At 35.0% G+C, this 26,602-nt stretch overlaps 1 protein-coding gene across 2 annotated transcripts in view; it reads left to right on the top strand.

The window, feature by feature from the left end:
- Positions 1–26,602, top strand: part of LOC129362789 (probable serine/threonine-protein kinase iksA) — a 103,591-nt gene that overhangs the window by 74,744 nt on the left and 2,245 nt on the right. The window contains exons 1-9 of one of the 2 annotated variants that reach the window (XM_055034520.1): positions 21,393–21,482; positions 22,809–22,950; positions 23,373–23,469; positions 24,343–24,446; positions 24,559–24,642; positions 24,843–24,904; positions 25,147–25,236; positions 26,051–26,105; positions 26,305–26,493. In XM_055034520.1, the coding sequence (XP_054890495.1) occupies positions 22,828–22,950; positions 23,373–23,469; positions 24,343–24,446; positions 24,559–24,642; positions 24,843–24,904; positions 25,147–25,236; positions 26,051–26,105; positions 26,305–26,493 (804 nt within the window). In that variant the 5' untranslated portion in view covers positions 21,393–21,482; positions 22,809–22,827. Of the gene's footprint in view, positions 1–21,392; positions 21,483–22,808; positions 22,951–23,372; positions 23,470–24,342; positions 24,447–24,558; positions 24,643–24,842; positions 24,905–25,146; positions 25,237–26,050; positions 26,106–26,304; positions 26,494–26,602 lie in introns of those variants that run through there. The other variant, XM_055034521.1, reaches the window with a different exon arrangement.

Raw genomic sequence — 26,602 nt, 5'->3', positions numbered from 1 at the left:
TTTTGTATGTATCAAAATATATACATTTAAATCATATATAATGAAATGTGATAATTACTGTTCTGCTTTCTTTATTTCTGGTAAACTGTGTGATTTGCCCAGTTTGAAAAAAAGTCCTGATTTCTTTAAAGTTATATTATTTGTTAAAACTGTCACTATGATTGCGCTTCTCTGCCTTCCACCAGTGGTCCTACTGCCATCTTCAGAAATATGCTGCTAAGTCAGAAACAACCAATCAGAGCCATGATGAGGGTCTTAGTGTTGTCAATCAATTTCATGTAAGTGCTGCTCAATATGCAAAAGGTAACTTCTTGTCACAGGAAAACAGTTAATCTAATGTCAACACTGCCTATGCTAATTGGCCTTCACATTCACAGCAGTCTCTCTTGTGAGGAGGTATCCACAAGAGAGTAAAGAGGAGGGTATGAGGAGTGCATACATGAAAGTGATTGACAACGCTAGGACATTCTTCCTAGCTCTGATTGGTTTATTCTAACTGAGAGTGATGTATTTCTGCAGTTGGCAAAAGGACTTCAGAGAAGAATCGGAGGAGCTCAGTTTTTTTCACAGATTATCTCTCAGATTATACTGTCAGGATATGGTGACAATTTTAGCAAATATGTAAAAAATCATGTTGATTATAGGGCTTCCATTCTGCAACTTTAATGATTTATCAATCATTCAGAAAAGATTGTGGTCTGTTTTTTGACAACAAACACAGGACTCTGTTGGCTCCCTAATCCATGTAGGAAATGGTTCATGCTTTTTGGAGATGAATATTTTCTGAAACGTCATTATTGATTGAATAAATAATCAAAAGTCTTGCTTGTTAAAGGAGGTTAGACTCAAAAAACTACTAATGTGTACAATATGACACAGCAGGAATCATGTTATACTTTATGCATGAATGCAGATGTGAATTTCTCCATTCTCTTTTACAGTTATTAATCATTTGGTGATTGCTTAAGAATTGCATAATATTCCTTGCTTCTGCTACTTGTCTCCCTGTAATGACAGACAATTAGGTTTGGTTTGCAGCTAAATCTGCAAATGGCTCCATGTTACTGAAGGGGATGGCTTTGATCTGTCTGAGCATTAGCCACAGCTGCATCTGTTTTAGGTGACATCCTCAGGGCTTGGTTATTTCACTTTACAAAGTGGCATTTTGCTCATTTCGAAAATACAAAGTGCTCTTACGGAAGAACATGTTCGATTGTTAAGATCAACTTGGTCACCTTCACATCTTTAGAGCTAATTTCATACATGAAATAACTAAAAGATGCAAACCATGCATCATTTTACCCTGCCATCATAGGCCGTCATAATTGTGGATATTGAAATAGATGGTATAATTGGGGACCTTATTGTAAAACTAAACCTATCTTCCAGTTAAGAGGGATTTGCCAGGCTCTGTATCCAAGGTGAAGAGGGTCTCATTATAGATATCTAAATACCTACAATTACATAGGGCAAAATCTTTAAAGGAGTTACTTGTTCTCACTTAGTCATGAACTCTCCACTAAATGCAAAGCGATCTCCAATAAAGGTCATGCAAATAAGGTTGAAAATGTTAATACAATTTTAGAACAAATACAGCATGCTGTAAAGGGCAGAGACTAATGTGTACCAGCACTTACATTTTGTAAAGTTCAGAGTGGAGTTTTTCATTTTTTCATGGCTCACTTGTCTAAATACATATAACACATTGACTGGCCATCAGATGGTGAAGTGCTGGCAGGGCCCCAGGAGAGAGGCAGAACGGCCGAACACTCAGTGTATTTCATGTCTGTCTGTAGGCAGTGACATTAACAACTGAAAGTGATTTAATTTCCTAATTCTTCCACCTGCGTTATTTACGAGCCATCAAAGCGTTTTAGCAGGAAGTGATGGATCTCTCCTGCCTTTTCTGTTTTTTTCCCTTTTTGCCCTCAGGACTTGCTGGCTGTGCAAAACCTAAGAAGGGAAAAGAAAGAAAATAAAAGTGGGTAGCAAAATAGTGTTGCTTCAGTGTGACAGGGTCACGGTTTGTTGCTAAGCCACCCCACACAATAAATTTCATTTTCCAGATGCCCTTCTACTTTTTTTCTTGTTCTGAGCCTGTTCTCGATATTTCTTTTACCCTCTCACTGTGTCCGTTCTCAAAGTGCATTTTTCTCATCGTGAAGCGGTCTCTCTTATCTCAAAGATATCCGCTCCACAAGTAATCTTGACGTTTCCTCTCAGTGTATGCTGCACATATGAAAGCAAACAGACTGACTCGGGCAGATTGTGTCTGAACATTATTTGGCTTTGCCTGATTTTCCCCTTTAATTTGCTGTTCAAGTTACAAAGACAGACCAGTAAACTTACAAGCACTCAGATATGTAAAAATCCCTTTAAAGTATCTACATCGATTCAAAGTTAAATAATTATTAGCAATTTGATTAAATTCTGTGCATTCATGCTTTTGGAATTTTCTACGAGGGTTGAGAGAAAATAAGGCAGGAATAATAACCTTACAGATCTGCCCCTAATAAAACAGTATTGGTCACAGTAACACATGGAAAGGATTTGACTTAAATTATTCCACTGTAGCTTTGACTGTCTTTATTGGGTTGATGTTGTACTAGTGCTATCAAGAAGGATAGTAAGAGCAACTTAATGCCTTTTTCCTGACTGCAGAGATTTCTTTGGGAATAAAAAAATATATTTGAATATTAAAATATATTGTTGCTAAACTTTAAAGACATCTATGCTCTAATTAGTTCATTTAGTATCTTAGTTTCTGCTCCCTCTCACTTATTTTCTACCCTTGACAGGTAGGTTTCTGTTTCTCAATGTCAAAATTTAATGCCAGTATTCTTGCAAGCTTGGTTTCTCTCAGTGTGCTAGACTTTGGTGGATTTTTGATGATGCTTGGAGTAGGATTCTGTAAACCGAGCTAAAAATTTATTTTTTTAAGTGAAGAAGGACCCTCCCTTATTTTTAATCCAAAAGGTAGCTTTGTGGTCTCACATGATTTTTAAGCACACAATAATAATAATAAATGACCATCTTACTTAAACTTATAAAAGTTGATATAAAATCACGTGGTGGAAGGAAAGCTGTCCATCTTATTCCTTTGAAAATATGGAAATCCTTCTGTTGAGCTTGGGTCAATGGTGGCAGATGCAAGGCCCTGCAGGATCTAATGCAAGTTCACCAGATGTCTGGTTAGACTGCCCATGGGGCAAATGGAGCCGTCTGCAAGATATGGCGAAATGACCTCTGAGCTGGGTGTCACCTTATCGCTTTCAACAGACACACACAACTGGGAGCTTCTCCACTTACATTTTGTATGCTGCGTTCATCAAACTGTCCCAATGTATTAAAGAGCAGGGGTTGAAAAAAGGAATGAAAACAAATATTCAACATAGGGTTATGTTGAATAATATCGTTTTTCTTGGGTTGTATTTCAGCAGATGAGTATGAATGGAAGAGATACAAAGTTATGCTAAGAGATCTGTGGTTTTACAAAATTGACAGAACGGTGTTGTGAGATAAAAACACCCTAAAATTTTAATGAAAGATTTTAGATTAGATCTATTCTTAAAGAATTAATTTCATTTCAGCTAAATTTAGACTGGCATAAAAATTTTAATGTAGCTGAAGGTGCTTTTATATGAGCAGTAGAAATAAGGAGAGTATAGATGTAAGATAAGATAAAAATTGCAGAACAAAGCAATAAACTGACATAGCAAAGGAAAAATTTTACATAGAAAAGTAGAAAAGAATGTAAATGTTGAATAAAACATAAGGGTATGTGAGAAGATTTACAAAAGTACAAGAACATTAAGAAGCAGCGCAGAGTTCCTCTAAATTGGCCTGTGTTGAAGAAGAAGACAAAGTGACTGAGAAAATGAAAAATATGGAAAAAAGCCAAAAGCACAAAAATGTACACAACCAGAAAAAAAGCCAGCATGATGAATTGGAGATGACAGAGAACAAAGAAAGCAGGGCCACGTAGAGAACAAACAGAAATAGGAGCAAACTAGAGCTAAATGCAGTGTCCTGTCTCTGCAGCAGCAAACGAAACAAGCTCTTGTAACTCAGGCAATGGCTATTTAATAAATTACCCAACCTGAAACAAACATGGTACAGTGAAAACTTTGCTTTTCCCATTAACTAAACACAAGCAGAGAGAAAAGGTAATTAAACAGCAAACAAAAACAGGACAAAGACCAATTCTTCAAGAATGTTTCCCCAATTTATTCATGCTGTTGTTTAAAGTTTACTGTCTGTTCAGGATCATCACAATGGCAAAATCTGAGCAAAAGCAAATTATTTTCTATTTAAATACATTTTTATTTCTCTTTTTTTTAATTGAAATTACATCAGTACATTAACATTGTTGTGATTTGATAATATTATGAAGTTATTAGACATTCTTTTGTTGTATCATCAGCTGCTTTTGGTTGGTTTCATGTTAGGCTATGGTTCACAAAAGCCGGCAATTTTAAAGTACTTGATAAGACAATCATGTGAATTACAGTCATTACAATCACAGAGGTGTTTTACAGGAACGTAGCAATTATCCCCAGTAAATTGTGTCAGTGTTTGAACGAGGTCAAGAGAGGTTGCAGTCATCATGTACTTACTGCTGATATTACGGGATTTTTCACTGTTGCCGTAGAAAACAGATTAAAATCTCAGAAAAATCCACTCTCCTCTGCATACACAAGGTAACGAGGAATGATGATATTGCAGTGTTCTTTTTCAACAAGCATCTTAGTATGTAAAATCTAATTATCAATGTGCAAATGGCCAAATATATCGATTGCATCCAAAGCCCTCATACCTGATACTTTAGATTTTATATATTTTCAAATATTGCTCTTAAGATGTCTTTTGACATTTTTGAATTACACACTGTGGTGACAATCAGAACGCAATATTGTATTTCTTGCTGTAAAATACATGTCCACTTTATACCCATTGTGACATTAATGATTAATTTCCAAAAATAGTATTTCTCACTCAGTCAGTTTATCTTTGTTTTCTCACTGTTGTCATTTTTTTCTCATTATTTCTGCATTGTTTTCTTTCTCCATCTTCTGCACACCACTGTTTTTTGTCCTAAATTTCAAGAAGACGTAGTGTGCCAACACTTCAAAGTGGAGACAGCCACCACAAGGGAATCAGTAAAAATGCTGTCTGTTTCCTGTCTGCTCCTTCCCTGTTTTCCTGTGTCTGTGTGTGAAGAAAGAGGAAGCCAGTAACAGCGTGATGGACTGTGAGACCCAGAAAAACTGGTAAGGAGAAAAATACGGTGACCTGGACGTCAGGCTTGGCTGAGCAGCAGCTGGAAAAAAAAGACAAAAAAATAAATGAACCAGGAAAAAGAGACAAAGTTCTGCCTCAAACACATTCGCAAAGCTTCAACTCTTTCACTTCAGAAACAAAATTGGCAAACCAAATTAACTTTACTTTGCATCTCTTTCTTCCCTTTGTATCTTTATCTGTCCCTTTAAACTTTTGGCTTCTCAGAGCTTCTCTCTGTCTCATTTAACTCCCCTCTGACAGTGTAAGACTTAATTAACCTTCATGAAAGAGGAGCGTGCAATGTCACCAAGGTATTAAAGTCCGATACTATCGGAGCTCAGTCTACAATTTGACTGAGTCAAAAGAATTACCATTTATGCAAAGTCATTAGCTCTGGAAACATGCTAAAGACCATTTTAGTTTTTTGAGTCAGTCATTCTAAAATCTGAAATGAAAACTGCCCAATCACTCTGTAGTTAGCCCTTTTGCCTCCCAACATAAAGATGTTTCAATATGTATCACAAAATAAACGGCAGTAAACATTTGAAATGTCTTTATACAATTAGGAACAGAAAATAATCAAAGAAAAGTGACAAGAAGGAACAGAGAGAATATTCTTTAATGACGGCATATGCAGTGAACATTCAGCCTGATTAAGGTTAAGCTTTTCCTTCGGGGCATTTATCGGCTAATTTACTATCGAGTGACACACACTGATGGAAATGGAATAGATACGGGAAAAGCCATCCTTTCAGATGATTGCATTCCATACTGCAGCAAGAATGACAGGTCTGTATTAAAAACTTTAAAATACAACAGTGATACATGACCTGAGAGAATAAAGAGAGTTGGATTGAAGGAACAAAGGAGACCAGATGAATAATGAATTTATTACTTATTTATCAGTTTCTTCCCTGGATAAAATCTGACGCTGAATTAAGGGGTAAAAATTATATTGAAATCGTATTTGGAAACATGAGATGCTGCAGTTGAGTTTACGTTTGCTAATAAATAGTAAACAATCATGAATTTGTGATGATTATACATCTGCAATTCTATAAAATCTGATCTGATCTGAAGGGGCTTGGACTTTAGGGATAAGCATAACTTAGCTGAATCATTGTTTCCATATTACCTCGCAATGCACTTCTTTACTGCAAATTTCAAAAAATCAGAGAAATAAAATTTAAAATATGCAACTTCCAAGCTAAATTGTAGGCTAACTATTCTAAATATTTTAATTTACTAATAATTTTTTCGCAGATGACAATGTGATGCCAGCCTAGATATCATGATTTGTTAAAATCCATAACTTTTTTTATGTCTAGTCTTTATAATCTAGATCCCCAGTGATATTTGAATGTTTAAGACTGTATTTCATATTAGTTTTGCTAATATGAAACTGCAGAATTAATATAACGATCATGCTAAGTCATACAAAATTAATAACCCTTAGATACAAAAGAATTTTTTTTTCTGAATGATTGTTAGTAAGAAGCTGCAGACATAGTATAAGTTACTATTAAATTGAAACATATTATCCAATAAACTGTTTATTGGATAATATGTTTCTAAAGTTCTTTGAGCACCACATGCAAATGCATTCTTTCTCACAGTGAGGAGCACCAACATGCCTATTTCTCAGTGTTTTCATGTCTGACCAAAACAAAGATCTTCAGCAGTACTTTAATGAAACAGTATCCTGTCTGTAATTTCAAATATAATCAGTGCAATTAATTATGTCGTGGATTATGTCATGGAGTCACTTTAAATTGTCAGAGGTTATCAACTTTCTTTTTCTTTTTTAAGCAATTTAGCTACAATTAGAAACATTCACAAAAACTGTGGCACATGTTACATGTGTGCAAACCTTTCACCAAGCATGTCAACACATTTTCCCTGCATTTAAATTATGTATTTTGTATGCTTAGTAGCAATACTGCTCATAGTTATAAAGATCCATGTAAATTATAGTGAGAAAAAAAATCATGACAAAAATACTGTTTGTTATGATATTGGCATTGGAGACAAAAATATAAAATAATGACCTTCATTGTGGTTAAATTCCACAAAATTAGTCAGGAATGTCTCAGGAATTAGACTCAAACTAGACTCTCATGTATTCAGGTTTCTGATAATTGACTTGCATTCAGGTGTTGCTCCTCCATTCAGATGTTTTAAGAAAAACATTATGAGCCAGGACTTTGAGTTCTCATTGAAATAAAATAACTGGTAAAACGTAATTCAATCTGCTGTTTTGTGGTGAAATAATTGTAAAAATATGTACAAACTGCTCGACTGATTGACTTTGGGTTAATTTTTGCATCTGCTTGTATTTAGTGCAATGAGCTTTTGAAATCAAATAAAGAAATAAATAAAAAAAAAGCACATGCAATGTGCAATTTAGAAATTTAGTAATGATATAATTCCTACAATTATTGCTTCAGTCTGTCTAAAATATAGTACTTTCAATTTTTTAACATCATGCATGCCCTCCAATATTCAGAAAGGCATTGCAATGCTGCTCAAGGCAAATGAAGAGCCAGGGGACGGATGTGTAGACCTTGGGTCAAAACGTGTATCAAGTCGGTTGAAATGAACGACAAACTGGGAATTTCCAAATTAAAATGAATTCTTATGAGAAACCAATTTTAACAGGAATATTCACCTTTCCATTTAAAAATTTAGACCCAATACTACATTCAAATAACTTGTGCAAATTAGGTTTACTATTTTTGGTAAATCCAAATTTGAAAATACAAAACTTAGTTGCTGTTTTACCGATCTTCCTCTAGTTACCCCATTTAGCAATTGATATTCAACAGAAAATAGAGTTTTGTGAAGCACACTTGAGTATAGATTTGTATGAAACAAGAGGAGAAATTACTTGAATAACAATGAACGCTTAAAAGGAGAAAACAGGATGGAGGACTTTTGAGAAAGACAGAAGGAAAATGAATACGCAGCAGAGACATAACACAGATTGACACACAGGAGAGGATGTTGAGAAGAAGAGAGAACATATGTTGGGATGGAAGAGGAGGGGAGGAAGTTAATAAGAGATGGAGTTAGGTCTCCTGCAGAAGAGCTCATCTGGATTCCATCCAGTATTCATGTCTATGGCTTTGGCAGGTGCTGTCTGATTTATCTGAATTCGTAGACTGAGAGCTAAATATTCAATGTGCTGCTCAGAGGACGGTGAAGCCACATACACGTTTCCACACATAGCTTTGCATTTAAGAGGGATGATGTCTCTGTCACAATATGCAACATTTCACAAACATGAACAAATGGTCAGAGTGGGGCGTCAGTCCGAACTGTGCCACAGAAATTCAGCATTTTACAGGCTAAACTTGTAAAATTGCAGCAGGATAATGTTTACATGGGAAGACTAAAACTTTAGCTGAAAAAAAGATGAGAACAAGACAGACCCTTAATTCATAATTTCTTTATTTTATCAGGTTTTGCACAAGATCACTGTTGTCTTAGCTTTCTGCTAAAGGGAAGACATACGTTCATTGCGACACATGATGCAGAGTCCCAGCTGCTTTCCTCTATTAGTTCTTCCCCCACTGGTCAAATAATTTTGTTTACAGAAAAGTATAATTTGGAAAGATGGAAACGAAACTGAATTAAAATGCTAATTCTAATAAAACATTTCTTTTTTTTTGACTTGGTGAAGATGAAAAAGGCAGTGCTCTTTGTGTGGCTTAGTGAAATTTAATTAAAGTACAAACATAAGTAAATGCACATGGAAAGATTGGTGGTGTGTGTGGGTGATTGTGTGTGTAAATCAATGGCCTTGTTTGCTTTAAACCTGAGGACAACAAACAAATGAAGCATTCTGTTCTTCTTGTCCCAGAGGGAGAGGAGTCGCCACTTTGCACAGAAGGAGACAGAAGGCAAAAGAAGATCCAAGCAACGTGAAACATGTTTAAAATTCATGTTTCAAAGCTGCACCAGCAAGTGACAACTTAGATCATATTCCTAGGGTTGATTGATCAAAGCGTGGCATGAAATATTGGTGTTGGGACTTCTTTCAATTAATTGATCACCTTGAAGTATTTACACGTGACCATAAAACTAACATATTCCTGCCTGACTCCAGAGGTAAGAAGTAAAACTTCAGGCATTATAACTGAAACCAGTTTTTGCCAATACCAGGAGCATTTTTTTTTTTACTTGTTTGATCCTTTCATTAAAGTTTTGGTGCAATATTACAGTTATAAAATATTAAAGATGCAGTTTGTTGTCGACTGAACATTGTGTAAACATCAAGCCATCATAAGCAAGAGCTCAGCAGACCCACAACAGATGTGAACACATTACACATTTAACTGCAAGTCTTAGTTAAAAAATGAATATTTACTTTAAATGAAAATGAAAGAAAGCTTAAAATTAGAATTTTTAACCCTGTTCTTTCAACATCTTTCGTTGTAAAATGTCTGTAAATCAGAATTCACATTTAACCCTCCAGTTATGCTGCCGGTCAAATTGACCCGTTTCAAAATTAAAATTTTTTTTTAAATAGTTGAAAGTATTTTTTTGCATGAAACTTTTTCTATTTGTCTTAATAGGTGCACTCTACATATAAATTGAAAATGTATTAATTTTACTCATTTGCAAATATACCTGGGTATCTATTTTATAAATACATTTCATTAGTGCTTTAAATGTGATGTTTAAAATATTTAAGATTACACAAATTACATGTAATAGTGTGTATCGTACAAAGAGTACAACCATTTTGCAATTAATTTGGGAATGCAATTTACAATATTGCTTTAAGCTTTTCACAGTCTGAAAATATTTTAACCTTTTTTCCTATTGAAACAAACAAATGCTTCTTAATACTCTGGAGTCACTCAAAAGAATAGAATGTCAAATCCCACAGTGTTTGTTTTTTTGTGTGTTTTTTTTTTCTTTTCTTAATGTCTCTCACCCCACTGAATGAGAAGAAAACTAATGAGTTCTCCTGAGATTTCAACCCCTGTTCTCCCAGTTCAGTTATTTTTAGTCTGATCAACTGTGAGAGGCATGGCCTCTATCTCACATGGTTTATACATCCATTGCATTGCATGATTAAGGATCACAGTGAAGAAATCAGCATGGGTTCGTGATCTTCAGCTTGTTTTCAGATAGTCTGCATTTTATTTGACATTAATTATCTCATCTATCCTTGCACCTCCTACTTAGCTTTGACCCCTGTCTGATGATATGTTTGTACATGTTTTGTCTTTTTATCGTCCCATAATTATATATATCAGATTACCATACTGTGGTTGAACCAACTTTAATATCACTTAAAAAAAAAACAAAAAAGTTGAATTTTGACTTTATTGTTTTGATTTATATGTTACATTAAAGTTAACATTTTTTGATATGTTGAGAACCTGTGTGGGTTTCATTCAAAATCACAGGTAATGCTGCAAAGATATTCAAAAACTTCTCCTGGAATAAAAAAAATATTATTTTATTCCAGGAGATAAAATCATTTTTTTTGCTAAGGTAAAAAAATAACAAATTCAATTGGAGTGAAAGGTCAAAGAGAGACTGATTCAGTAATCAGGTTTCTTTATTTAAAGTATAAATTTAGATTATCTTGGGTTGAGGTTTGCTAACCATTGATCATGTGCATCACTGTCCTGAATGCCTGTTACAAAAAATGCACAAGTTTTAGCCAATTTTTAGTTAATTGGAGGCAGCATTGATCTCATTGGCCTGCTGATTTGTACTTGACCTACAACTGAGCTAAAGAGATGCTATTATGGATCAGGTTTTCACTGTACAGACAAAAACTATATAAGAGTGCTTCACAGGAAATATCTGAGAAAAGCAAACTTATAATCTCATGAATTGGGCATAAAAGAAATGTTGAAAATAATAACCAGTGCTGCCCTGGGGTCATCTTAGTTGTGGTAACCTTATTTTCATGTTTCTCAATGTTCTGAGTTAATAAAATATCCCATCGTGGATTTACAATTTCCATCAGCTTAGATTCGTGCCATGAGTAACATTGCTTGAATTTTACCAAACATACACAGCCATTGAAATGTTCACTGTTTGGTGGACAGGTGCAGTCTTGATAAGCTCATATCTCTGGACTCCATGGTTAATCACTGACAGAATGAGAGTCTTTGTGCCAGCTCCCCGGCTGATACAATGAATCAGAGGAGGTGTGCGATGAGTAAGCAGAGTAATTACAAAGGAACCATCATCATCACAGCAGTTATGATCCAGCTGATTATGCAGCAGACACTGGAGGCAATTTAGTAAGACAGATTCCTCAGTTTTACTTCTTTTGGGGGGTATTTGTCTTTTCTGTTGTTGCTTTACTGACTACAGTACAGACTAACCATTTGAAACATCCTGGCTGCATTTCATGTGATGATGAAATAATATAATCAGAGAACAAATAATTAAAGCACTTTTTAAAACTAACAGCTCAAATCCTTTATGAGAGAATTAACTTATTAAATAGGCTCCGTTAAGCTTGCTGGATCACAACATCACAGTTGCTCCTGCTACATAAGTCATAATGCCTACACTTATATCAAATAGATTGAATCAAAGGAAATCTCAAGACTGAACTGATGTTTTTGAAGGTATATAAGTAATAAAAACAATAAAAATTCCTATTTTGTTGTGACAAATATAGCAGTTTTGAATGCTGGGAGTTTTACACAAAGACAGAAAATGAGAACAAAAAAAAGTAGGTATAGATGTAAAGAACAATAATCTCCCCACAGCTGGTTTTAAAAAGCATATTAAGGGACTGAGTGCTCCATTTCCCCACCAGATGACAAAAGTCCTGTTGGCAATCTATTTGAGTTGAACACAAACACACAGCAAGATCAAAAAGGACAAGATGACAACAGACAATAATAAGAAAGAAGGTTGAACTGCACAGATTGAGGTTAATGAACTAACAAAAAGACACATAATGGGATTTCACCCCACATCTCACTGGCTCGCATGATAACTGTAGATGTGGTTTGTGACTGGAATCACAAAAACCGCAGTGACATTCAGCCTACAGGCCAAATTGGCTAATAGGTTCTACCCTGCTTATCAGTTCACTTCACTGTCAACCAGCCCAGAGGACACACACACACACACACACACACACACACACACACACACACACACACACACAGAAAGACACACACACACACTCACACACACACACAAACACACACACACAGAAAGACACACACAAAAGCTTAAGGGAAAAGAGTAAGAATATGGTAAGTAAATAATTACGTTAATGAGTGAGGATGTTTACTTATCTGATCTCTCCTAAATGTGGTCAACATTTTGTTATTGGAAACTCATCTTGTGCTTAACGTGTGTCCCTTGGAAACAAAAAATGTTCTGTTATAGCTTGCATTAAAATAATATGCACTAGTACACCTAATCCAAACCTGAGAATGAAAAAAATAAAAAAAGTCAGAAGCACTGATCTTTTTGCACAGCCATTAAAAAGTTCTCAAATAGATTTTATTGCCATCTAATATATGCTAATTGGTAGTGAAGTGTATTAATCAGGATCTAGTCACCTTTACAAATGTCAATATGAGAATTATCTTGGGGAAACTCTGCTGACAAAAGCTTATTTTAAACTGGTCAATTATACGGATCTGAGCATGATCCTGGAAGAACATGGAAGTTACATTTTAAAATGAATCTACAAGCAACTACAACTGCTCTCTGCTATTTATAGCATAGAAAAAGTTTTAGATATTTGTTTTTTTCCCCTATAAACATACACCAGCAGCTATGTATAAGCACAATTTTCTCTACAGGGACACTCTTTCCATATTTGGCAAGCCTCATTCTATACCTTCTACTGTCTTTAAGCAGTTCAGACATTCATGCCTTGTATGTTTTTTGCTTGCTCTCAGCATAAAGCTCTAGCTGAGAAATATGCTCCTCAGGGCTCAAGATCTAATATGTTATTAGACTCTACAGTGGATGAAAAAAGTTGTTCAGCTTGTGTGCTATAAAATATAAAAAACTGAAGGGTTTCCCCACTTGGGAATAAAAACAATAAAAGTAGAAATCCAATAGCAATGCAGAGTATTAAAAGATCCCTTTAAAGTAGAGTCAATGGGATAACATTTTGAAGAGACATAAATGAGCCTTTTTAGTTGTAAAGCCATGTGAAAGATTTGAAAGGGGAAAATGCCGATGAATAATAATTTACCCCAAAGAACAAAACCTGTGAAGGTGTATGCTATTTGCATAAACCCTGCCAAATCTGTCAAAAAAAGAGAGAAAAAAAAAAAAACAATGTTCAGGAATTCAGGATGTTTAATCTTTTTAAAATTTGTTTAACAAATTTAGCAAACTTTGCCTGGATAGGTTGCCAGTCCCATCACAGGGCTTATTTGAACTTAAAACATTTGTAGGAAGTTGTTAAAATAAAAGAGGAGACAAAAAAGAGAAAAGGGGTTTATAGAGAGGAAGGTAGAAAAAAGCAAAAGGAAAAGACAGGAAATGAAAGCTAATTTAAAAGGGAAAAAACATGAGTTTCATGCTCTTATTTTTGTTTTGTTTTGCTATGCAATTAGCAAAAGTATTTGACGATTAAACATGAGCACCCAGCTGATTTTGAACAATGCAGAAGCTTCAGAGCTCATTACCAAACAACATTTGTCATAGTAGAAAAACACCAATCATTAGTAAAACAAGATCATTTACTATAGGAAAATGGCATGACATGACTGTAAGAGATCTTTGTGTGCAGAACAATATTGCTTGCTCCTATACATGATCAAAATAAGAAACCTTTTGTCCTTTTTCACAAGTGCAGTTTTCTCTGATAAGTAAACATATTTACACATCTTAAAGGGAAGAAAAATCACAACATAAGCTGTTTCCACTGAATGCATAATGTGACAGAATATATCTTTTGCTACAGTATCTGATTTAATCAGGGAAAAAGACCATCAAAATTTTTGGCTACATACAGATAATTTCTCTGTAGAATATCAACATAAACATGTTGCCGTATCGGTTCATTCCTTTGTCTCTAGGTTCTTAGTGCTTTTTTTCTTGTGCTCTGTTATTTGTGAATTTAGAAATATGCTCTTAGATCTGTGGTAGTCTTTCCCCCTTGGGTTCTAGTTCCTTTTGAGTATTTGTTCAGAAATACAAACATTGCATGACTAAATCAAGCCTCAGCAAGACTGCCTTAAGATGAATATTTGAAACAATTTGTTCAGCACTGCTGAAATTTACAGCCTACCTTGCCTTAGACAATTGTAAAAGGTAATATATTAACTTCTACTGTGAGAGTTGCTGCACCTGTTAAAGAGAACTACCTATGATTCATGATTGTTACTTATAATTCGGAAACAGAATGCTAAAGAGAATTTGATCTAGAATTTTAGGTAAAATTCAAGCAATACCTTATACCAAGGTTTTGGATAAGGGATAAGTGCTGTTCATTGTGAGGAACTACACTTGCCAAATAATTGCATTTCTGAAGGAAACTCTTTAAAAGTGAGTGAAACAGAGAGAACATAAGTGCAGAACTCAGGGGAAAGGACAGAAAGGTTCATAGAAATTGCATTTTGATTTACAGCTTTAATTACTGGCTCATGCTTGTTGCATGGTGAGGGGATTCCAATAAAATATTCAGCAATCCAATCAGAACCCTTGATTTCTCTTTTGGATTTTCACTAATGAAGAGATTCATAAGTCAGGCACAGCTAGGATTTGTTTGACATTTTGTATGTGTGTGTGCGAGTGTGTGTGTGTCTATCTGATGTTTCAGAAGTTAAAATTAAAGTAGTTGTCTCAGAGTTTCTTTCAACAGTTATTCTCAAATGACCAAAGCAATGTGTGCTGCATAAAGGCACATACACACAGAACGAAAGTCCCAGATATTCTTTCAAAGAGTCCTGAGGAAGCAGAGTCAGCAACCCATAGATGCACACACAAGCAGATTGTTTATTGCTCTACTTCTATGGCCCCATAAGAGATAAACAGCATAAAAGCAAAAGAGAACAGATGTACAGAAGATCAACAATTCTGTAAAATAAAACACACATAAACACAGACAGGTTAAACCTTCTCGTAACGCAGGATCCGGCCCGTGTTGTCCTTTCCTGTCCAGGGGTTCAAACTTGGGACCTGGCCTGGCCGACTTGAAGTAAGCAACTGATTATTTCATTGGCCTTAGGAATGGGTATATTTGCTTAGCATTCATGTCATCTTGCCCTGGCCTCTTCAGCATTATACTTTTGGATGATCTGTTACAGTCTTCCACAGTTTGTACTCTTCGTTCAGCATGCTGCCCTCTATCTTCCAATTGCAGCCGTAACTCAGTAGCTTTAATGATGATAAGCAGCAACATGAGCTCAATGTTGTTCATCGTTGTGACACAAAGTAAATGAAGTCACATACACTTTTTAGATGTGACAATCCCCCACTCTGTTGATTCGGCACTCTGCTCAGAGCAAGCACTAGTTGTGTTTGCACTAGTTGTGCTTGCTCGGGCGGGTGTTTCAATATTGATTTGTGAAATAAAACAACACAAAGGTTTCTCGATATTATTGAACCACACACAAACAAATATAGATTCATTCACAGGTAGAAGTTCAAGAAACCACAATGCCTACCCTTGAAGGATGAAAGAAGATTATGACCAATTTAAGCAGACACAGCTGTATAGAACCTCACAGGCTGAAAATAAGATAGACAGGAAGCAGGTGAAAGAGCTGTAAAAAAAATGAAAGACTCGGTGGAAGAAAATGTAAAGGGGGCAATTTAAAACAAGAGTAAAGCAGCACAGACTAGTGTGAAACTAGTATTTTAGCCACTATAATGTTAGATGTTGATTCTGTTATAAAATGTTAAACATAGTATTTTAAACTATGACCAGCAACAACTATTACATTTCTTCCAAGCTCTAGCTAAGAATTGGGGCAGATCCAGGGAGCGATTGCTTCACTGACTTTGCCAGTTGTTTACCCTCTTCCTGTTGTTCTGATGCACATGTTTGTCTTTGAGTTTTTGTCCAGCCCACCAAGCAAACTTCATCTTCATCAAGCCTCCCCCAAACCCCAAAATATCAGACTCCTTTGTGGTGCCATGTGTTTTCCATGAAAACAATGCACACACATTCAGATACCCATTTTGTGCAAAAGGAAACACCATTCGTCAGGACAGGCCACCTTCTTCCATTGGTCTGGATTTGACATTAAAATGCAGAATGTTGGCAATAGAGGTCAGCATGGGGACACGGTTTGGTCTGCCACTCTGTAAAGCCACGCACAATACATTGTGACACATTGTGTATTGTGGTATCTTTTTGTCAGAAGCAGCATTGACATCTGCAATTTGAGCTAAAGTTGCTCAACAGGCTGAACTCCATTGCATTGTGCATGCACCAGTGCATCATGGGTGTTCATCCGTTTGCTGCATAGGTGATGGGCAAAAGTTGCAGTGACTGAGATGCACATTCAAAATGTGGCCAATGTTTAGCTAAATTAAATCCTAAAATGTTCTAGCTTTTTCAGCCCATCAACTTTAAGAAAACAAAAATCACTTGCTGTCAAATATATATAAACATATGCTATGATGAAGATTATAAATATTGTCCACTATACCTGTCAATGGTCATAATGTAATTATTATTAGTTAGACTATTATCTTATAATTTGTACCAACATTTTTAGTTTGCGGAGTTAGCTTCTGAATGAAATATACACCAGTACAAGGAGAACATGGAGATTCTGTCTATACTTCAAGCTGTGTGACATATTTCTACTCAGAATGCATTGATTATAATCTGTTTAGGAAGTTACTTGTTTGCTGCGCAGCAGAAACTGTCTATGTCACATACCGTGATTGTGTCTACTGTTTGGGTAATCCAAATATCTCTTTGCGTCTATACACATCTACTGGAATTTCTCATTGCTTCACTGTCTGCACATTAATTAATATGCGTGGCAATTGTACAGTGCTTTGCATTTGATCCTTATAATAACATATATGAGTGTTTGCATCACCAAATTATGCATCTGTTAGTTTCTTAGACATTCAAAGTGTAACATTTTGCTCTGCTGATGCAAAACACGAGCGCAGGGAACGACAAATACATGCCACAAACCATTAAGACGAAGTAAAACTCTACCTATGGGAAATATCATCTTCAGTTTGTGTACAAATCCAATTTTGAGTTTGAAAAAAAATCCACATGGGACAATATGTAAATAGGCAAATGAGTATTTTCTTACAAATGACATGCAAAGGCATTGCAGGTGAAAAAAAGCAAGAGATTTGGGTTCATTTACCGTACAGCGCACTAGAGCTTTAAAGCAGGAAGGTTCTGTGAAATTTGGCAGATTTTCAAAACACTGATCACACAGGTGTATGTAAATATGGCAAATATCATGAATGTTTGGAGAATACTAATGACTTTAAATAAGAAAATAGGTAAAACAGCTTTGAGTATAAATAAGTGGTCTGTAAAGCCATCAGGATGCTGCATTTATACAACTCAGTTATTAATCATGTATATTTTTTTTATATTCTTTCATGTTAAACTTAATTAGTAATTTAAATAACTAGTAAATGTTCATTGACTGGCTTCATGCATAATTTTTTTTCTAATTGGTCTAATATTTTTTGAAGTTACTAAACTTGCTGTGAATAAAGATCTGAGTCAAATATTGTGGAAATCCACAGCACAGTTTTCTCTGTGTACATTTTAATACAAGTGAATTATCTTTTATAATGTCCTTTAATTCCTAAAGAGTACAGTAAAATAGTTCAGCTTCATGAAGCAATATCACTGTTCAGGCTGGTGAGCAAAAATAAATAAATAATAAATATATTGAAATATGTTTTTTCAGTCTAGGAAAGCAGGATTATGACTTTTCTTCTTGGAAGCCAAGGTTTAATTAAAGCAATTATTGTTCCCACTACTTCTACATATGCTGTTCTTACGCACGCCCTTGCCAAATGTTAATGAAGTTGATAACCATTTGACAGATGGCCCATTAAGTAAACACTGGCAGCATATGCCTTGCCCCAGAAATTTTTGTAATAGCTACAATTTGGCTAAATATTGACTACAACCCAATATTTGCAAAACACAAAAAACACATAGAAGAAGCAGATTCTAAGCAAAACATTTCTGCCCAGTAATGGCCACAGGTAAAGATCTATAAACTCGAGAAAACAAATAGGTATCTGAAAAGACTGGGGAGTTTTAAACTGTTACACTTTAATGTTTTGGAGAGGATATCTATGCTGCAGTTTCATTGCTGAGTTACATGTAAAAAAAAACAGAAAGCAGTATTTTCGTTCAAACTGTTACTTCTTAGCTCAGCAGTTTTGTTAGCATCACTGTCAATGGAAATACACACTGTTCTCAGCCATTTGTTTGAGTATGTTTCTGTATAGTTTTCATATTTGCTAGCTTCCTTATTAAAATATTTTTGATAAGGAAGCTCATCAAAACAAAAGTTTATCAAAGATGTATTTCTGTTTCACTGTATTTTCAATTCATCTGTAAAAAAATAATCTTTTTTGATCAGCCCACACTTGCAGTCTTTGGCACTGGCATGCACTTAAACCAATTGCATGCCTCATAGTCAATCTTTAAGTAAATAAAACTTCACACACTGACTCCTGGAATGGAAGTGCCAAAGATTATATAATACAACAGATAGAACATCTGTGTTATTATTGTTGCTATAAGATTTAATCAAATTTTCACAGCAAGGGAATGAATTAACTACTTATTCATTCAGTGGGCCTTTTCAGACTGGGTGATGATGTTTTGTTATTTCTTTGTGTAAAATCTGTTTCTTGGTATTCAACAGATTCAGTTGGTTGTTTATATCTGACTGAGTCCTGCAGTCAATCTGTCCTTTTCAGGGACACAACCTTGTCTTTCAGATAAAACCATGACCGTTAAGGAGAAGAGGGTTACAGATGGTCGATACTCAGAGCACGCTGAAAACTCAAATTGATGTGGTCTTTGATTTTTCTCAACTCCTCCATCACTTTGGCAGCCGGCCATTGTAGTAAAATGCTTGTAGACATAGATTTTCGCAAGGCAAAGTTGACAGCCAAAACTCCTACTGCATTTAGTCCTTCAAACACATCGTTACTCATATGTGTGTATCGTATTGATTCATTTAGAAATGCGTTGCTTGCAAAAATATGTGTTGCTTTCTCTTTCTGTTTTCTTTGTTTTACATGTGTAGTAGTGTGCTTGAAAATACAAAAGTGACATCATTTTGAAAAATGTCTTACTTTCTACCTGCAATTGTCTTAAGTTAATTTGATTGCTGCAACAGTTCCTTCATATGCCTGCCTAAAAAGTCCAACAGCTGCAGTGCCATGCTTCTTGCGTTTTCAAGAAAACTAGAAAAGTCGACCCTCGCCCTAAAGTTCTTACACGGCCTCTCTGCAGCTCATAGATTAGACTTTTTTAATACTTCTGTTAGTTTGAAAACCATAATCAAACATGGAGAAGAGCATTCAGTGTTTCTGTTCCTCTAATCTGGAAAACACTTCTTGAATACTGCAAACATGCTGAAACGGTTTGTTAAAATCAATGCTAAAACCCCTTTTGTTTATAATATTAATAAGTGAACATACAATAATTCTCAACATAATTTCAACTTTGCATCATTTTACCAGTGTCATGTAATGTTTTTTGGTTTGCACTTCAAACTGCCTTGTTGAAGAAATGTGTGATGCAAATAAACTTGACAACTTACATATTGCTTGCTGGTTCTGGAAAACCGTTTTAGACTAATCCCCACATGCACCCTTCATTTACGCTAACCCTGCTTGATCATAAGTGGTGAAATGTTGTCTACGCTTTCACTCTGGATACTTTATTATTTTATCTGGTTTGAGAGTTTGATGTCATACTAGGATTTATGACTGGGAGATGCTACAGCAAAAAAAACAAAACAAAAAAACAACAACGCAAGGACAGACGGGAGAAACAAAATGTGATTGATACTGTTTGACTTGCAAACATTTGTGCCAAATATTGCTGTTCTCCCTTCACGTCTCATTACATTATTTGGTGTGATGCTTGTCATAATGACAAAATGGCTGTCACCCTGATATAATGACTCCTGTTATGACAGGAAAAAAAGAAAAAAGAAAGAAAGAAAGAAAGTGTTCTTCTACAGACATTTTGGTGGTTGAGAAAAAAGTCATTAACCTGAGATTTGCTTCCTGGCATTTGCATTACAGAACACACACACACACACACACACACACACACACACACACACACACACACACACACACACGCACACACACACACACTCACACATACACACACGCACACACACACGCACACACCAAATTACGTTGTTAGAAGCACTGAGCCAGAGCCCCATGTTTATAAGCTGAGCTTTTATACAAAACCCTTGAATAAAGTCATGCATGTGCTCATTATATCTGGCAAGCTGTCTGTATTAAATCTGTTGTCATGATGTTTATTTAAGTTAATTGCTGGAGAGAGAGTATATAAATTACATATAGATTTATGTAACAAATAAAATTTGAAAAATCAATTAAAGCAGCATTTGTTTTTATTTTTATATTTATATTTTTGTTTTCGATCTATATGTAAACAAACATCCATATTGTCTTTTTGTTGCTGTTTTTTTTTTTTTTTTGACAGAAGATTAGATACCTCTGCTGGTTTGTGGCAAACTTTTGCAGACAGCTTCTGTCAGCCAGTTAAACAATTTGTTTATTTGAACATATTTCCAGAACACGCATGCCTAATGCAAGTGTGGTGATCGTTTGGTAAATTATAAAATCTAACAAAGGATTTACTTCCTTACAGTAGTCAATAGCTTTATTTGAGCTATTTTCACATTCTCCAACTATTTCCAAGTATGCTGCATATTGTTCAAAATGTTTATGAATAAAAAGTAGAAAAAGGCAACTTGACTACTTGGAGAATGTTGTACTAATGCAAATAACCCTAACTTTAATTATGAAAGAGAGACATATTCACACAGACAACATGCAAAGATATGCAAAGCCCTGATGTAGAGGTAAAGAGAAAGTGAAAGTGATTTTAAAAACTGCTGCAAAGAACACAATGCAAGAGAGAAAGTGAGCGAGAGAGAGAAAGAGAAAGGGAGTGAACACAAGAACATTTGCAACAGTTATTTTCAGTGTCAGTGGATAACGTTCGTCAGGTAAGAAATAACTAAAATTGTTTGATGGAAAGATGAAAATTGGTGGTGTTCCTACAAATTATGCAACACAAAGTCTACTTTTTGAGTTTGCTTTGATTTAGTTGAAAAAGATTTCTGCCGCCTGTATCTTGTTTTGTTTGATCAAATCCAGCTGATTATAATTCTGATCAAGAACAGACGTAATTACAGTCTTAGTGGTTGGTTGGTTGGAGAAGGAAACTTTTGAAGTGTAAACTTTATAAAGTGCTCCGCATTTTAGTTGTTCTCATGAAACTGCCAAAACAAACTGAAGTTCATGTTACACAACTTCAGTTGTGCAAAAGGTATCAAAACAAGTACAGACAAAGTTTAACATGCTCCGATAGTTTATTTAAACAAAACAATAAAATGAATCTAGGTTTTAGTACATTTTAGTGGTGAAATAATCTATGGATGACTTTAAAAGTATGTGCTGTAAGAAATAAAGATGCAAAACAAACAAAAAAACTTTAGCTATAGTCAGGCAGGTTCAGAGAGAGAGAACCAGTGATAACATCCAGGAAGTAGCTTTATGGACTCCTATTAAAAGCCATTACACTTCCTCCATAAAGATATGACTACCTGACCTACTTTAAAGATTTGAGCTTTGCTCATGTCATCCCTATTGGTACCTAAAGTAGAAAAATGGGAAACTTACAAATGTATATCCAAAGTCTGATTTAGTTTTCATAGAAGCATGAAAGAAGGATGAAGGTATGCAAAATTGTAACTGGACACCCACATCAGGTTCCAGTTGTTCCTGTTTCTCTGTTGATATGTGCCAAACAGATTAATCGTCTACCAAAGAAAACAAAGAAGAAAAGGAAAGTATTAGCTTCATCTTTGTGTCCCAACAAAGCATTCAAGTTACTGAGCAACACAAGAGTTTCTCAAACAGTTTTGTAAAATGGAGCTACCAGGTGAACACCCCAGTTTATATGTTAGAGCTACACAACTTCTCTTGGTTACTGTCCAGTTCTGTAAAAAAAAAACACAAGAACAGTATGGTCTGATGAAACCTTCCAGTGGCTTCCTGTGTTTTCTTACGAGTCGCACAGAGGGCGAGGGAGCGTACACAAGACTCTAGGAAATTAATGACACTAAAGAATAAATAGACATAAGAAACATAATTAAACTAGAAACACAAGGAATAATTAGACACAAAAAATAAACATGCTAAACTAGAAAATCTAAGAAAGGACTAAACGAGAGTCAAACAGAAACATGACTGATGTAATCAACAAAACCCAAAACCAGAACCCAAAATCCTGACAATAATCTTGTCTTGCTTGTTTTTTTCAACTTTAGTCACCAGTAGTTAACAAAGATGGGGAAGGAACAAAGTAAACTGGCACAGGAAGGCTACGTGTTAGTAAAAGAAACGGAAAGTGGCATCACTGCAACTAAAGATGACGACACATATTTTATAAAGACGATTCATCTGACAGAGGTAAGACTTCAACACTAAATTAAGTAATAAATTATTCGATGGAAGGAAGCTGCAGATTAAACATAATTTGAAGCTGCTTGATGGTTGATGCAATAAATTTCACTTCTAATTCAATTGAACAGTTGAGTCATTATATCTGTTAACTATCTGTTTGCATATAGCTAAAACACAACATTTAAGATAAGAATATTACATCAGAACATAAATGAAGGAAAACTTGTTTCATGTAGAAATGCTGGCTAGATGTAAAGAATATTTATTATTTACTTAAACCGTCATAGTTTCAAAAGTTTTTTTTTAATCTGACCAACAAGCCTCATCAAAATGCATGATGTAATTCATATGACTATATATTTTCATTTGATGGATGGAGAATATTGTTAGATCAAATCACTATCTTGGAACCATGCTTTGCCTTGCAGCTTACCAGACAAGCTCTTGCTGCACTAATGTCAGAGATTGATGTTCTTCGGCAAACAAACCACCCTCATCTTATAAATATAAGAAATTCGTTGAAAGGTATGTTGTTTTATATGTTTAAACCATATTTTGATGAACATTATATCTTTTTTTTTTTTTGTTACAAATGTTGAAATATGAAAAAGTAGCAAGACAGCCACAAATTGCAAATAGGTTCATGGTTATGGGATATAATTTTCAACTATATGCATGAGTTGATTCTCTGCGGGTTCATCGGCTTTCTCACACAGTCGAAACACGACTGTTAGGTTGGCTAAACTCTCTACACTGCCCTTGTGTATGGCTGTGTGTGTCTGCATGGTTGTTTGTCCTGGATGATGGTGTGTTTTCTTGTGATGAATTGTCAAACTGTCCAGGGTGTACCCCATCTCTCACTAAATGACTGCAAGAGAATGGCACCAGCAAAAGGGCAAGAACAAGAGGGTATATGGAGGGATAGATATAGTAAATTCTTAGAGGAAACTATATGACATTCAAAAATGTATATTTACATGAGCTCTGCAAGCTTTTTGTCTGTCTTAGACTTAAAACATTTCAAAAACGAAAAACCTATAACTCAAAACAGGCTTTGTGAATGACATCATTTTCTGTTAAATTGTCAAGGTTCTTGCTACTTCAACTTTATTTTCTTTGAAAATATATAATTCCACAGATTGGTTTGTATTTTGTACACATTTGACCGTACAGCCTTGTACAGAAGACTAAGGAATGTTTTTTGCAAAGATTTTACAATCAGAGCTCACAATACAGCAGAATATGACTTTTTCATAGTTTAACATTTCTTGGATACTAACTAATCCATCTTGCTATTACCCAGCAAGATTTTAAAGAAAGAAGCTATACAACAACTTAGTGTGGCATCCTTGATTATGAAAAATAGCTAAACTAAAAATACTTGTGTGTGTCATAAAGATGAAAATCAAAACATCTACTACATAATAATGAAGGAGTGCCAGGGTGGGAGTCTTGCTGATGTTGTTGGAAAGAATCCAGAAGAGTTGCCTCAAGAGCCCGAGGTACACTAAATACATTTTAAGACACCTTTTATTGATATTCTGACACAATTCAGATTTTTGATGCCAATAAAAAGGGAATCCGTGCCTTTTTTATTTGCTGTCTGTTTCTTAGGTACTAAGCTGGATAGTTGAGATCTGCATGGCTCTCAAAGCCATTCATGAGGCGCATTTGCTTCACAAAGATTTGATTCCAAAGGTACCTCACATATTACACAGCCAAAGGCTATTACACAAAGCCTGCATTTTAATTTTGCATTTTAATATTAAAAGAATACCTCACAAGTTATCTTATATTCTCAATATAATGATGTTGTAATGGAATGACAAGACATTGAACATAATCTTTTGAAATACTCAAAATGTTTACCCTTCTTTGACTTTTTCTGTTTTCTATAGAACATATTGTTGTCAGAGTTTGGACTGGTGCGTTTGGGTGGATTTGGAAATATTAATGACAGGTAATATTATTCTCATAATCTACAATCTGCCAACACCTACCTCTGGTTTTACAATAATTGTAGCAATCCTTGGATGTTTTCATTGAACATCCGACTGTTCATGTTTATTCTACCTCTATGGAGTCACAAAATACTAATGACATGTTGCACTGCGAAATAGGAATTTGTAGTTTTTTTGTCAGCTTGTTTTCAAAGAAGAAATTTTAAATGTGAATTCTGTATTTTATATGTTTTTCTCTTAGTTCAAAAGGCCAATCTGCCACAAACTCAAATCCAGCAATAAATTACCTAGCTCCTGAAGTCTTCACGGGGGGAACATATGATGCAAAAAGGTACGTTTTTTTTACAGCAATATTAAATTTGTTAAGGTTGCATTTTGGTGTTTTATAAAGTTTGCAAATAGTCACATCACGTTTTTGTTCATTTTTAAAAATATATTAAATAACCATTTTGGCTTGTAGGTTTTTATAGGCATTTGATAATTTTCCCTTAATATACCTTGTTGTAGATTATGCATTTCTTTTGTTCAGGCTATAAGAGTTGTTGGCTAATTTCATTCAAATAGGCCTGTTACTACAAGAAATAGAAGCTGAAAAGTACATTATATAGATCAGAAATATGTCACTAACACAACTGGATATAAAAAAAAAATAAGGATAATCATCTTATGAAACTTTGGGAGTTTGGTCCGTTATGGTAAATGGTAAAATGATCTGTACTTGTAAAGCACTTTATTAAGTTCAGAGAACGTCAAAGCGCTTCATACTACAATCACACACTAGTGCTGGTAAGATACTACATTGTGGCCACAGCTATCATTTGCAGCAATCCCATTTGCTATTGGTAATATGTGTTTAGTTTGAGTTAACTTGAAAACATAAAAGAAAATGCCATTTCTCCACCATTGAATTAAATTGATGTAAAATTGGCTCATCCTATTTTCATATAAATACATAAATAATCTGCATTAAATAATTATAGTTTTTTTTGTTTTAATAAACCAATCAGAAGAAAAACAGAACATATTGCACAATCTCCACTCATATGTTATAAACACAAAGTCAGATGTGTAGTCACCTCAACAGTAGATTTATGATATTAAATATTTTGAATTTTTTTTTCTCATGTTTGTCTTGTATTTTTTAGTGACATCTGGTCACTGGGATGCATACTCTATGAGCTCTGCACAAAACAGAAAGCAGTAAGTTAATAACACTGACTTGAAATATGTAAACAAAACAATGTCTGCCTAGTTTTGAGTGAAAGTCAGCATGAAATGGATTTTTTGTATTTTTTTTTTTATTTTTACTAGTGGATACATTTTATGCAGTGACAAAAAAAAAACAATTTTATGTTGAAAGTTGTAAAACCTTGCCTAGTATTGAATTTTTGCTTTTCAGTTCTTTGCAGAGACTACAATCAAGCTCATGCCCAAGATAATTAGTGGTCATTACCCGTCTCTTCCAAGCCATTTTTCATTTGAGCTTTGTGATCTCTTGAGTGACCTTCTGAAAAAAGAGCCTGAAGAAAGACCAACAGCCAGTGAGATCCTGCAGCGCCCTATCATTATCAGGTGTCTTAGAACTAAGGTATGATATTTCCATTTTTCCCATTATTGCAGTGTAGTCTAGGGGTGCCCAAGTGAAGTTCAGAAACATGTTCAGAAACATCTCTGCATCTAGACTCTGCTGAGGCCTG

This window comes from Poeciliopsis prolifica, unplaced genomic scaffold, assembly GCF_027474105.1.
Source record: "Poeciliopsis prolifica strain line A6 unplaced genomic scaffold, Auburn_PproV2 SCAFFOLD009, whole genome shotgun sequence".
Lineage (NCBI taxonomy): Eukaryota > Metazoa > Chordata > Actinopteri > Cyprinodontiformes > Poeciliidae > Poeciliopsis > Poeciliopsis prolifica.
Note: the sequence above shows the minus strand (reverse complement) of the source record. Positions and strands in the feature narration are given on the sequence as shown.